General features: G+C 36.6%; 1 protein-coding gene across 2 annotated transcripts in view; it reads right to left on the bottom strand.

The window, feature by feature from the left end:
• LOC124291704 (protein FAM149B1-like) overlaps positions 1 to 12867 on the bottom strand; it is a 73180-nt gene extending 60313 nt beyond the window's left edge. Inside the window, exon 1 of one of the 2 annotated variants that reach the window (XM_046728764.1) lies at positions 12465 to 12867. In XM_046728764.1, coding sequence (XP_046584720.1) covers positions 12465 to 12514 — 50 coding nt within the window. In that variant the 5' untranslated portion in view covers positions 12515 to 12867. Of the gene's footprint in view, positions 1 to 1770; positions 2500 to 12464 lie in introns of those variants that run through there. The other variant, XM_046728763.1, reaches the window with a different exon arrangement.
• Positions 12868 to 13069: the final 202 nt, after the last annotated feature.

Genomic DNA, 13069 nt, shown 5'->3' with positions numbered 1-13069 from the left:
GGCTATTTTACAGAAACCCTAACTCAGCATGTTACACATATAAAATAAAACAGAAAATCACAGCTAATATTTGTAATTCAATGTTAAATTCCAGAGATGATTTGGAGAAAATAAATAAAAAAACACCCTTGTAATAAAAATTCAGAAAAACAATGACCTGAATAACATCTTAAGACGTAAGGGTTTACATGTTTAAGGGGATGGATTTTGATATATTTGAATGATTGTCTCATCTCACCAATACTGTTACCTTACACTTGTTATAACATTTTAACCAAGCAACCCTTGCTGCACAAACAGAATCAAGTACTGGTATTATTCAAAGTTATAATAACATGACTTTTCTCCAGGTTTATCCATAAATAAAAGATTTCCTCCTTAGCTTATCACACACGGGATTCATGTTCATGGCTCAACAAAAGACGATTTTACATAATCAATACACTCATTCTGATGAAAAGTTAATGAGTGAAGCCAGAAAAGACTGGCGATGACATGCAGTGGTGGGTGTACCCTGTCCCTCCTCAGTGTAATGAAGGAAGGGACAATGTAATCATGGAGGCTATACATACAAGCTTATTGATTCAGCCTAGCATTCCTTTGTATATCTGTTCCATTAGATAACAAGGATTACAGACAATATGCCAAGAATTTGACAAACACCAATAACCTTTATATTTAGGTCAGAAATATTGACTAAGCATTAGTTATTTATGTCTAATCTGAGAACAAACACTAAGCTTCATACATGCATCTTGTAATTTCTTAAATGGTGTCTCAGTCAGAGACATCTAAGGCATCTTGTTTCACCTTTTCACTCAATTATATCTGTTAGGAGAGCCAGGGAAATATAAATAGTTGTAAGGTATAATTCAATAGCAATTTCCAAAAACTTCCTATATATGTTTCCATATGTTTTATATTAGCCTTTATTATTAAGCGTAAGCACATTGTCATTATAGCATAAAATGGATTGACTTAATTATTTGATATGCACATCTGCAAAAACTGCATTTAAATGAGATTATTTTTTGAACTAACATTTTATAAATATTGTTTTGCTTAAAGCATGTTTAAAGTGTTAGTGATTAATCTCACCTAAAGACATTTCTTTTTCTTCGCTACTGACTGTCTTGTGTTTGCGCTTAGAGCATGGTCAAGTGTTGTGGAGTCAAGAGCATTACAAATGATCTATATATATATAATGTATATCAGACTCACGAAAGAAAGCATAGGTTTGATATTCATGATTTTCATAATCATCATAATTGTAAATGTGTTGTTTCAAACTAGCCGAAAAGTGACAAAAGATGAGGATCACCAAATTTTAATTCTTTTCCCTGATTTCAAAGCCTCTTGGAACATTAGACAAAAACATTAATGCTAGAGGACAAGAGAATCTGGTCAGAATTAACCTTCGGCAACCCATGCTTGTTGTAAGAGAAATTGGGTGGTCAGGTTAACCTAATTTGTTGAGGCTTTTCAATGTATCCCAGTTACAAAGATGGATACTCATCGGGTCAATCACTAGACTGTCTGGTCTAGACTCAATTATTTCATTACCATCATATCATCGCGACACATTTGGAATATTGCTGAACATTTTTAAAAAAAACTCATACGTTACGAAGCAGGATAAGATATGGATGAACAACCTCATTACAATCCTATATCATTTTCTTCCTTAGTACTCCAACTTCTAAATGCCTCTCAAAGAAGTCTGTTATGGTGTAATGTTTAGGCTATCAATAAAGTCAGTGTGAATCTCACCTTGAAATGGGTACACGTACAACCCCCGAGCTGAAAGCCCCTGGAGCTGAAGATGGTGGTTTGTCTAAATAACCAAACTTGAGAGGCAAATTCACTCGAGGACTCGATCCAACAACTTCCAAATGTAACATCATGAAACGTTGAAACTCTTCACCAATATCAAGGAACTGATTCCATCTCCATTAAGTAGAAACACAATATTATCCACAACACAAAAATAATGGTTATATCACTATGAGATGGCAGCTGATAACTGCTGGAGAATAACAGTTGTATATCTCACAGCTACCCTAGCCTCTCAACACTGTTTGAAGTTAGTCTAAACTGAGTTATACAATCTCAGGCACTTGGGAAACAGCTACCTGACCAGTGTCACAACAGGCATAACACAGACACACAGAACCAGATCCTGTAATCCTTCAAGTTCCCTGTTACATGGTCAGCACAACACCTTGTCATCACTACCAGTAGTCAGTACTTATCACAATAGTATATCACTGGTCAGGGCTTTGTTTTCCACCTCAATTACCAAGCGAGAATTCCTGAGGTGTAAGCTGCCAGCTCCTAGAGATCACTACAATACTTTGTTTATCCTCCTTTAGACAGTATTTTTAGACTGGGGTTGACCATATACCTTGTACACCTATAGACGGATACCAATAACGTTGACTCTAGATCGGTGCTGCTTGAACACACACAAAGCAGGTTCTGAATGGAGATTTCATTACACTAACAACAACATGGTGTAGATCCTGTAAGACTACTAGTCTAAACCACCTGCACTAGCCGACTGGTGGAAGGCAGGGAAATCCTCAATATCCATAAGTACGCCGTGGATAGCTGGCTGTTCAAATCTTCTAGATCCAGATTTCGCAAAGAGAAATATCAACCTTGAGGTTTCTAAAACCCTTCAAGTCTCTGCCATAAATTAGCTGTCTTTCGATAAGGCCCAATATCTATCATACTTATTTGGTGTAGCTGACACTTTGCCAACCTGGGTTTGTTCAGTAGATTGTACACTGGCCCCACAACACTCAGTCTCACCCTTCTTTTGTATTGCATGCAAATGCCTAATTTAACGTTCAATAACACTCACAACAGACTGAAATTTTACGAGCAAGATTCTGTCAGGGTAAAAAAAAAATCCTTCCAACCAACAAAAGATCAAAAGCATGGCATTGTAAGATTACTCGCCAATGGTTGTGATTATCTTTCCATCAGATGAAGAAATATTGCTGTACAGGAGTTGGTATAGAGGGCTTTCCAATGAGATTGTATCTGGGCAGTCAACAGTAGATAGGTCCGTGGGTGAGGGAAAGTGAATAGCTTTTTTGATTTCTATCTGTCAAATACAGGTAAATATGTACACTCATATCATATTACTTGTTTTTGGGGATATGTCATATGCAGAATTTACTCAAGGGATTCCACTGTACTTCATTGTTGAATAATGCATTAGCTAAACAAGTGTCCCCCATTAGGGGTATATTATCAGGATATTTGTGCCACCCATTCTGTTTGTATAAGAAACATGAGACAGGTCACATGGTAACAATAGTAACTTTCAGAACATTTTGAAGCCTGGTCTTGGAATGGAAATCAGCAATTAGACCAAATTATGAAGTTTTTAAAACTAACATTACACACTCAGATCTTTATACTTAATACCATTTTAACAGTGTATTTATGTTTATGTTATTGACATGTAAAATCCAAAACTGACAAGAGGCCCTGTATTTGTTCAGTTATTTTTTTAACTGTCGTAAATCTATGGAGGCAGTGTCTTTGTCCGAAATTCACAAACAATTCATAAGGTGAAAACAGAATTCATTTCCTCGTTTGATATATTACAAATATCACACCCATTAGCACTATAAGTATCTGTTACACACCTCATCAACATGGACTATAATAGAGTGCAAGAAATGCAGAAGGGGAGCAAGTTTAGCAACATCTTGTAACATTAAAACTACAGGACATGGAAAGGATATAATGGTAAAGTTGTTTGTGGTGTTCCTCTCAGAAGATGAATTAGGAGCCTATTACAGGAAACTGATGCACTGGCAGATTGTGTTCTCCTCAGGAGTAATGATCAATAGTATGAGCAACAATCCACATTTTCTGAATACAAATACAGGTAATCAACCTAATCACCACCTGACCATTGGGTCACGTCTTACGACAAGCATTGGAACTAAGGACCTATTGTAACCCAGAATCCAAAAGCAAACTGACTGGAACAGGAATTAAATCTTCAATGTGACATCTGAGGTCTCACCCTAGGCAAGTGACTTTGTTCATGAACTCTGTTCACCAAGCAGTGAATGGGTACCCGGTGGGATAAGTCATATGACTTTCTAGCACCTCACGGGCATCTTGTGTTACCCGGGGTAATAATGTGTTAGTGCCTTGAGCATGCACAAGTGCTTGAAGTGCTTGGAAACAGGTGCTTAATAAATAGCCATTATCATCATTATTATTCTTAAAAAATCAGGACAGAATCTCCTGAAAATGCATAACAACAACGGGCAGCTAACAAATACAGCCTAGCTCTGATATTGCTGCAAGGATCGTCTTCAAATTAGGTTACACCACATCATTTCACTACACACAAAACTAAAACTCCCCTCTACACAGATATTTCTGCTCTACAACATGTACACTGATCAACTCTACATTTGGTCACACTTTATCTAATCCTATCAAACTCAACGCAACTAACTGAACCAATAAAACAAGTTAATATATGCTGCCAGTCTTGGCTCACCTTTGAAGTGTAACCAAGCTTTGAAATAAAAGCAGTGACCATTTTGAAATTTGGCCCCTACTGATATCATCAATAGATAAGGAATTCATAAGTCAACACAAAGGGGTAGTGGTGTCCAAGCACTGTAGGAATAGTCTGGCAAGTTGCTGCAGATCGTGTATAAGGACTCAGCACTACTTGAGAACATTGACACAGTTGTCTATATCAATCAACACAGGACAAAAACAGCTGTATGTACATGAACTTCACTTGAGTGGGTAACCAGCCATTATGCATTCTGATTTATATATACTGGGGGATAATTAATGTGGAGATGTTACAACTTACATTGAAAATCCATAACATGTGAATCTTGTCCTACTTTAACCAAGGACATAATGTACATAATAAGGTCACAGAGGCTTACTTGTAAACAATTTCAGTTTGTATGACAAGGTGTCATCTAGCTACCAAGCCTAGTGTTTAAACGTCTCTATGTATTCAGGTACGAAAGTATTAGCATAGCTAACACAATTTTAATATAAGATTGTCACTGATGACAAAACTCTAAGATAATATTCATTTTAGTTTTAAACATATTTATCACATAAAATCATTATGTCATACTACGAAAACGCCAGTGTATAAATAAACAACATTGCAAATAAATTCCCAAAAATAATTCCAATGACAATACATGATCAGTACAAACTTAAGATTAACAATGTTTAGAGAGAAATCCTTTTCAATAACCCAAATATCAAATGGTCATACCCTGAGTTCATAATTAAGGAGGATCCTGGGTTTGAAATTTTCTCCTATGGTAAATTTATCAAAAGACCTTTTAATCTTAATCTTTAAACATTAGGCCCTTCACTTTCATGCTAACTTTCAAACACTGCATGCCTGGTTTGAGATCAAGCCCACGTACGATACAATTCAACAATGACTATACCAAGAGATAGGACCACCTCTAGATTTAGTACTATAAAAGGCACCTCAGTTGACAGATTTTCACTGATTGAAAATTTTAATGTTAACATCGGGTTGACATGTCAGGTCAATACTACTTTACAGCACACATATATATGAAATAGGTACTCACAACCAGATCAAAACTTCTGTAGCTGCTTTGTGAGTTTATGTAATAACTGTGGTATTGTAGAGTAATAAAACAGCATACACCGATATAAATGCTAAAGATTCGCTGTCAATTCATGGAAAACTATGCAAACAGAAATGAAGAAGTCGGTGGGTGCTATTATCATGGCATAGATACAATCTTTTGTATCCCAGCATATAGAGATTTTATTGAGTGCTGAATACCATATCCAGCACTGAGCATAGAGATATCTCTTGTGGCCAGTGTATTGCACGGGATATCAACATAAAGAAGACAATGATATGTTGCCAGGAGCACAAGCTCAAACATACAACTGTTGTATTCAGTACACCAAAAATATAAGTAATTTACTTTTAGAAGAATCCACTGATTTGAATCTGTAGTTTACAGGATCTTTTATAAGAATAACAAACATGTTTTTTTTTATATCTGAATGTCTTATTTCATGTGGTATTGTTTAGATCTGAATCAAATAGAAGTCAGATATTTTATCTTTCTCTATACAGTAGCAAATATCTACTTCTGTGAAAGAGACTTTCATTCCTTTATCAGGTGTAAAGATTTGCTGGCGACATCATTAAGTAATCTGTGTAGATGATTAGTTTATGTCTCAAAGTTTTGACTTCATTCCAAGAAGAGGAGGTGGACATCTAAATGTACATTCATACTTTCTTCAGAAGTTTTTCACTCCTGTAAGCCAATTCTTAAAAATTATAAGTGCTGTTTAATATTTGCCCAACTCCTTTCACTGAATCCTGTGGGTTGGATCACACTTTGTATCAATATTGATGGAGTTAATTGACCACCTTGACCCCCACCAACAGAAACTCTGGATTCTATTCACTTTGGTTTTAACCTTTTAGTCGCCAAATCTTTGAACACAGGGGAAGCAAGTCAACATTTTTCTTTCATAACAGTAATTGGTCAACTGTTGATCACAAAGTGTCTATATCCCATCCAGCTGTAGCTAAGTCAACAACATTTGTACAGCAGGTACTTGCCAGGCGGTTGTCAAACAAACAATTTTCAAGACAACTTATCCAGAGTCTTTAACATGTTTAACCTCACTTCATCATGTATTTGAAGTGTTTTTCAAGTTAAAATAGGACAACTTGGGAAGTAGAATTGGCAGAATCTATACACTGCTCAAGCTTTGATAATCAGATATATCATTTTATTTAAATGTATACTTGACCTATTATGAGATTTTTTTCTATCCTGGAAAGACAACAAAAATATCAATTTAAAAACTGAATTGCTTATTTCTCGTTACCCTTACCCAGATTAAACGAGTAATGGCTTACATCACTGACATGGGATATGGTAGTTTCTTCTTACCCCCCAAAAGAACTTGTCAGGAATATAATTATTGTAAATCACACTATATGGTATTGATAAAGCTTTAATATCACCATAAATCTTCATTGATTAAGACATATGTTCATGAATAAACCAACCTATGTGTGTGCTTTGTTATGCTAACTACTACCGATCATCTTATCACAGACTGCATAGAGTACCGACAACTCATTTATCATATATTCTGGAAAGCGGTATAAAACTTGTATTCGCCCGATTGAAATTAGACCCTCAGAATAAAATACATTTGAAATTAATCTCAATCATGACACTTCTAAAAATGTTCAAGACTGAAAAATAACCCCTGAAATGTTCAGCTTACACAAGCTAAGCACTGTACTGTAAAACAAGGGCGTGAATATAAAAAGAAGGTTTGTTCAGTGCAGGGGATTAAGCAGATAGACAATGTCAACAAAATACAGACTAAATTTCAACAATTTCAAGTCGGGAGCTTGCAACTTGACAGATGATATCTGAAGAGGGACACGAACCCCACTGATTTTCACCACCACCCTTGAGGCAACTAAAGCTTGTCTCTAGCCCTGTCAGCCTGTTGTCAAGGGCAGCTCCAAACAAGACTCTTCAAATGCACACATAGCTTATGTTAGAGTCCAGATAACATTGGTTTTCTACCCATTTACCTTCTTGTAAGACCACATTTTATTATCATCTACTAAATTTCATGTATTGTACCCCCATGAACTAGCCCATATATAATATAAATTTGAAAAAATTATAATGTAAAAGTAACAAATAATCTAATAGTTTATCATGTTTGCTGGAAATCCTGAAACTGTTCTGACATGCTATGATTTTAATGGTATACCTGAATGGCATACATGCCATGTCAGGGCAGAGGTTGTCAATGGCTAAAGAAAAGCAAATAGCAGGCAATTTGACAACAATAATACAACTCTTCAACATTTGTTCAATGATAGTGTTGGGAGGAGCACTCAAGGACAAAAGGTATTTTTTAAAGATTGGTAGGTATGCAGGGCACTCTTAAAGATGTTGATGTGTGCCAACAAGAGTACTTTTCCAAATTTACCTCAAGGAATGTCATTTCACCATGAGGAGTTGTGCTTAGAAAGCAGGACACCTTCATCATCTTCAATAGGCCACCATTTTTCAATTTACTTTTGCAAACTTATACATCACTGGCTTCACAGAAGCACCATCATAAGCATGAATAGGTTTATATACTTAAGCTGTACATGTACAAAATATGCAGATAATGTCAAACTGCCCCTCCAAGAGAAAACATCTTGGTTGTGATTGTTAGATGAAAACTACCCATGGTTACTCAAAAATCACCTTGAAAAATTACAAGTTCCAGTCATGAATAGAATCAAAAGCATGTGTAGCCTGTTAGCTGTGATACAGGCCACACAAGAGTCTTTGGAAGATGGCACGAGGAATCCCGTCTAATTCTGGCACCAAACACCAGAAGATGTCTCCCAGTCTCATCTAAGGGTAAGACACACTCAACTGGCGCCATGTCCAGTGACAAAGACTACCAGGGCATCACTGGTATGTTATTCTCTCTGAGAAGCCCATAGAGACCCATGCTGAATGGGAATGTGCATCATCCTGCCAAAAGAGCCTAGACCAGACAATCTAGTGATCAACAGCATGAGCATCGATCTACACAATACGATGACATGTGTCAACCAAGTCAGAGGGCCTGACCACCCAAACCCGTTAGTCGTTTCTTACACCAGGCATGGGTTGCTGAAGACCAATTCTAACCCGGATCTTCACGTGGTGAGCCTTGCCACTGCAGTTGACACTAAGCCAACCTTTAAACCAATGCCTGATGATTCGTGTCATTTTGCAAAGCTGTGTGTGAAATCCTTTGTGTTTTTAACTCAGTGGCTTATGAAGGATCAACATGGTGGAAAATCCACACTTTTGTGCTTGCAATTTGCCCTGCATGTAAAAAAACATTAAATGGGACAAACAGCTGAGTTACTGCAACATGCTCCAAATGAATGATATAAACAGTGCACAGAGTTTCTTTAAAGCGTTTCTTTACTTCTGTATACATTTCTTCTCACAAACTATTCTTTTCAGCACTTGACTTACATTTCTTTTGTGGTTAGAAGTGTGCATAAGGGTAACAAAGTACCATATTTTAACATATTTTGGTACGGTTTTGCTAGGTGATCGAATCACAGACAAACAGATCTCTATCCACTACAACACAGAATCAATCAGTTTCATGCAAAAGCCTAGGTCTTATGTAGAACTGATATCTACATACCCTGTAAGTGTAAGGATTGTGGATTGGAATGGGTCAACTTTAGCCTCCATTGTGTACATGATCATGTTACTGTAACTGAAACAATCAGCACCCTCAACCAACATGACAAAAAAAAAAGCTTTCTCCACTTGATCGATTGAGAGGAGAGGAGGACTTAAAATCTGACTTCACAAAGACAATGTTTGAGCTATATATCAACTTACAGTAAAAAAAATCTGTACAAACCACACTAACAATTTTATGACATGTCAGCAAAGTACCATAAAAAAATCTGTTAAGCATAACTGAGATACTTTTCACAGAATCACACAGCAGTTGTCACTAAGGTGACATAATCCCCCGACGCAAATTATCAAATCAAACTTAAAATGTAATGAAAGTGAAAGTCGTAGTTTAAGATGAAGTTAATTGTCAACAAAAACATGACCAGTCAACATCTTTTGATATCTTGCTCTGCAGCTGTACAAACACAAATATTTTCATGATTCACTTTGACTTTGACATGAGTGTCATGGTGTATGAAATAAGCAAAAATAGTAATAGAGAAATTGCTTATCAAAAAACATTCTAGAGAAGTCTTGAAAGTCTATGAAGAAAATCCAGTGAACCGTTCTTGAGATATCTTGCTGACTATCTTAACATGCAGGTTAACAAACTGAAATATTCAATGTGTTGCTGTGACCTTGAAAATTATGTGATTGTGAACGTAACCAAAATCGACCGGGCCTTCCCTAGATGTAGCTTGGTGTCAAATATGAAGAAAATCCAGAGAACAGCTCTTGAGATATCTCGCTTAAAAAGGTAAAACGTTAGAGTCGCCTTGTGACCTTGAAATGAAGGTCAAGGTCACAAAACCTTTCGCATACTGTAATGAACCTAGGTACCAAATATGAAAAGAATCTAGTCACGGTTCTTAAGATATTCAAATTCGTACGTACGTATGGAGCCTAATACTATATCCCCCGATTGCGCTAAACGAGCGGCAGGGATAATAAATTGTAAGGCAAAAGTCACTGTGTTCCTTAATCTGATTGGTTGAAAAACACGATCGAATGGTATTCGATTTGAAATTGCAAGACCATTTGCTACGTATTAATACGTACAAACATCGCACACACCATTGTATTGTTTCGTCGTCAGCAGTGGTGAGACAGCAGAAACGGCCAGCTGATGACATTTCACTGCTGTACCCATACTCAACGTCAATGAGTGCAGACAGAAAAATGTGTGTGGACCTTTTGGTTTACTTTTGTGTTTACAGGGACTGTCTCACAACTGTTATCAATGTCCTTACATAATCATAGGTGATTAGGCAGGTTGCTCTAACCATACAAGGCATTTACAAATTGATGTGCAACAAACCTCACTGACACATGTATTTTCCACAAATGAATCAAGAAGGATGCTTTGACCTAATAGTCTTGCAAAGCAGAGAGAATGTTAACTGGCTCGTATTCACTGTTGTGCACATTATGAGTAGCCCCCTCTACACAGCTATGTTATTATTATTCGCGTGCACTATACTTAACATGTTTATGAAACCAGGGCTCCAGATAAATTTTCAACATCAGGAGTACGTACTCCTTACTGTTTCAATGCAGGAGTACTGGAAAACCTTAAGAGTACATTTAGAGTACTTAATGGAATTTAATGGAGTATCACCAATCTTGTGTTTCGTTTCATACATGCACCACAACATTGGTACTCTTGTGTAAACAGGTCAATAAACTATAAAACGATACTTTTTTCAGATAAATATGATTCTAAGACCATACACCATTGCTGTAGTGCGTATCTGCTACGTTTTCTAAATCATTTCCTACCGTATCGTGCACATTTTATATCTGTACATATGCCGATACGGACCTTATCTGGAGCCCTGTGAAATCAGGTAGTAATGAAAGAGATAATTGATGTTACTTTTTACTCTTTCATACATGAACATCCAACAGTAACTGTCAAATATGTTAATATGAGGAAGATGTGACCAAAACAAACATATCTCATTGGCTAACATAAAACAATACTGGACCCTTGGTTAGAGGCAACCCAGGCATTATGTCACCTAAAGCTACAGGTCCCTTCACTGATCCGAAAGTCAGGTTGTTGATCTATCTGTGAATTTTGTCATCTCGTGATTATGCTGGATTATCAAAGCAGTGAAGAAAACAAAATAGGATTCTTGGTGCTCTTTACTGTCTTCTCCCATAATGAAATGTCTTAAAGATATTTATTATTGTTGTTATCTGATGTCAAGGTTTGAGCACAATGAGCACAGATGGCTTAAAGTTAATCATTTATGTTAAGACTGGTTATAGTATCCACTATGTCCAATGATCCAGTCATATATATCACAAGAAAAAATACATTTATAGATCATATAATTGGGACAGATTTCAAGTGAAATGCATTGGTACCTAAGTTCTGTTAATCAATACACACCCTCTTCCTGATTGCCAAAGATGAATGGGCACAATATCACATACACTTGATAAATAGTTTTGTTACTTACAAGGCTTATGTTTTTAATATCTATGTCATTTCTGTAAATAACACTTAGGTGGACACCAGTGACAACTGTATGCATTGTGTCTGATATATAATGGACATGACCATTTACACGACTTACAGCTATGTTATTATGTTAATCTATGACATGTTTAACAAATAATTCTCATGCACTGCACTTGCAATCTTTCCCTCAAACATGATCATGATGGCAACTATATCAGTGTATATATTTCATATCATATAACACTATATAAGTATAAACATAACTGAGCAATCAATCTTCTCATGTCACGTTTACAGTGCACAAATGTAGTAGTGTATGGAAGGCTAGGGTTACCACTTTTTCTGAGATATGTATCAGTGGGAGGGACAGTCAAATATCATGTCTCCCATTCAGTCCAATAGCTGTATGAAATGTATGACTTTTTTCTTTCAATGTTTGTTTAATGCTTTCAAAACTAGGCAATACCACACTTTATATGAAATGTATAACTGAAAAGTGAGCTCGTCAGCACCTGGTATGATCATTTTTTCATTTGGGAGTGAATTTAAATGAGTTTGTATGTGACTTCCTCTCTATCTATAAACACACCAGGTAACCACACACAACAAGCATAGTATTTGGTATGTGTTGTGAATTTCTTATTGTTGGCAAGTTTATGAAAAGCAAAACAGATCACACCATAACTTACACTGCTAGTCGTTGATCGAAAGGGACTGTTTTCCTAACGTATTTTGACATTATCTACACTGGATCTGTCAGTTGGTTTACGTCTTCGGGACAACGGTTCAAGTTCATCTTCGTATGATTCTCTCTAGCCCCTTTATGTATGTTGTCATCACTTCATTGTTCATAGATTCAAAGTCACGTTATGAAGACAATTTCAACTCAAACGAGTAGTGCCAACCCGTTTAAAATTGTGGAATACAAAGGGCTCTTCGTATATGCATAACTGGCAGTTACGGGAAAGCAGTTCGTGTCAACTATCTTTCCCCGTAGCATTCTTTGGTTGTATATATCTGTGATAACAATGTCCTTGATGTTATCAATGAGCTTTTCAAGAGCACTTCGCTCGAATGCAAACAAACATGGCGGAAATCTATCCCAGAAGTCTGCATTTTTAGTGACCGAGCATGCGCAAGAAATAGAGCTCCTTACAGCGGAGTGAAATTTAGGTTGTTGCCTGGAAACACTGTATACAACTTTCGATTTAATGTTTTTTCGGCATTGAAGGAATATCTAATCAATACCTTTCTGCATGTTCATCGGTTTGCAGCATTGCTTTGCCTTACCACC

Source organism: Haliotis rubra, unplaced genomic scaffold (assembly GCF_003918875.1).
Source record: "Haliotis rubra isolate DU_JTF1 unplaced genomic scaffold, ASM391887v1 Scf5, whole genome shotgun sequence".
Lineage (NCBI taxonomy): Eukaryota > Metazoa > Mollusca > Gastropoda > Lepetellida > Haliotidae > Haliotis > Haliotis rubra.
The sequence above is the reverse complement of the archived record's forward strand: the minus strand, read 5'-3'. Positions and strand labels throughout refer to the sequence as shown.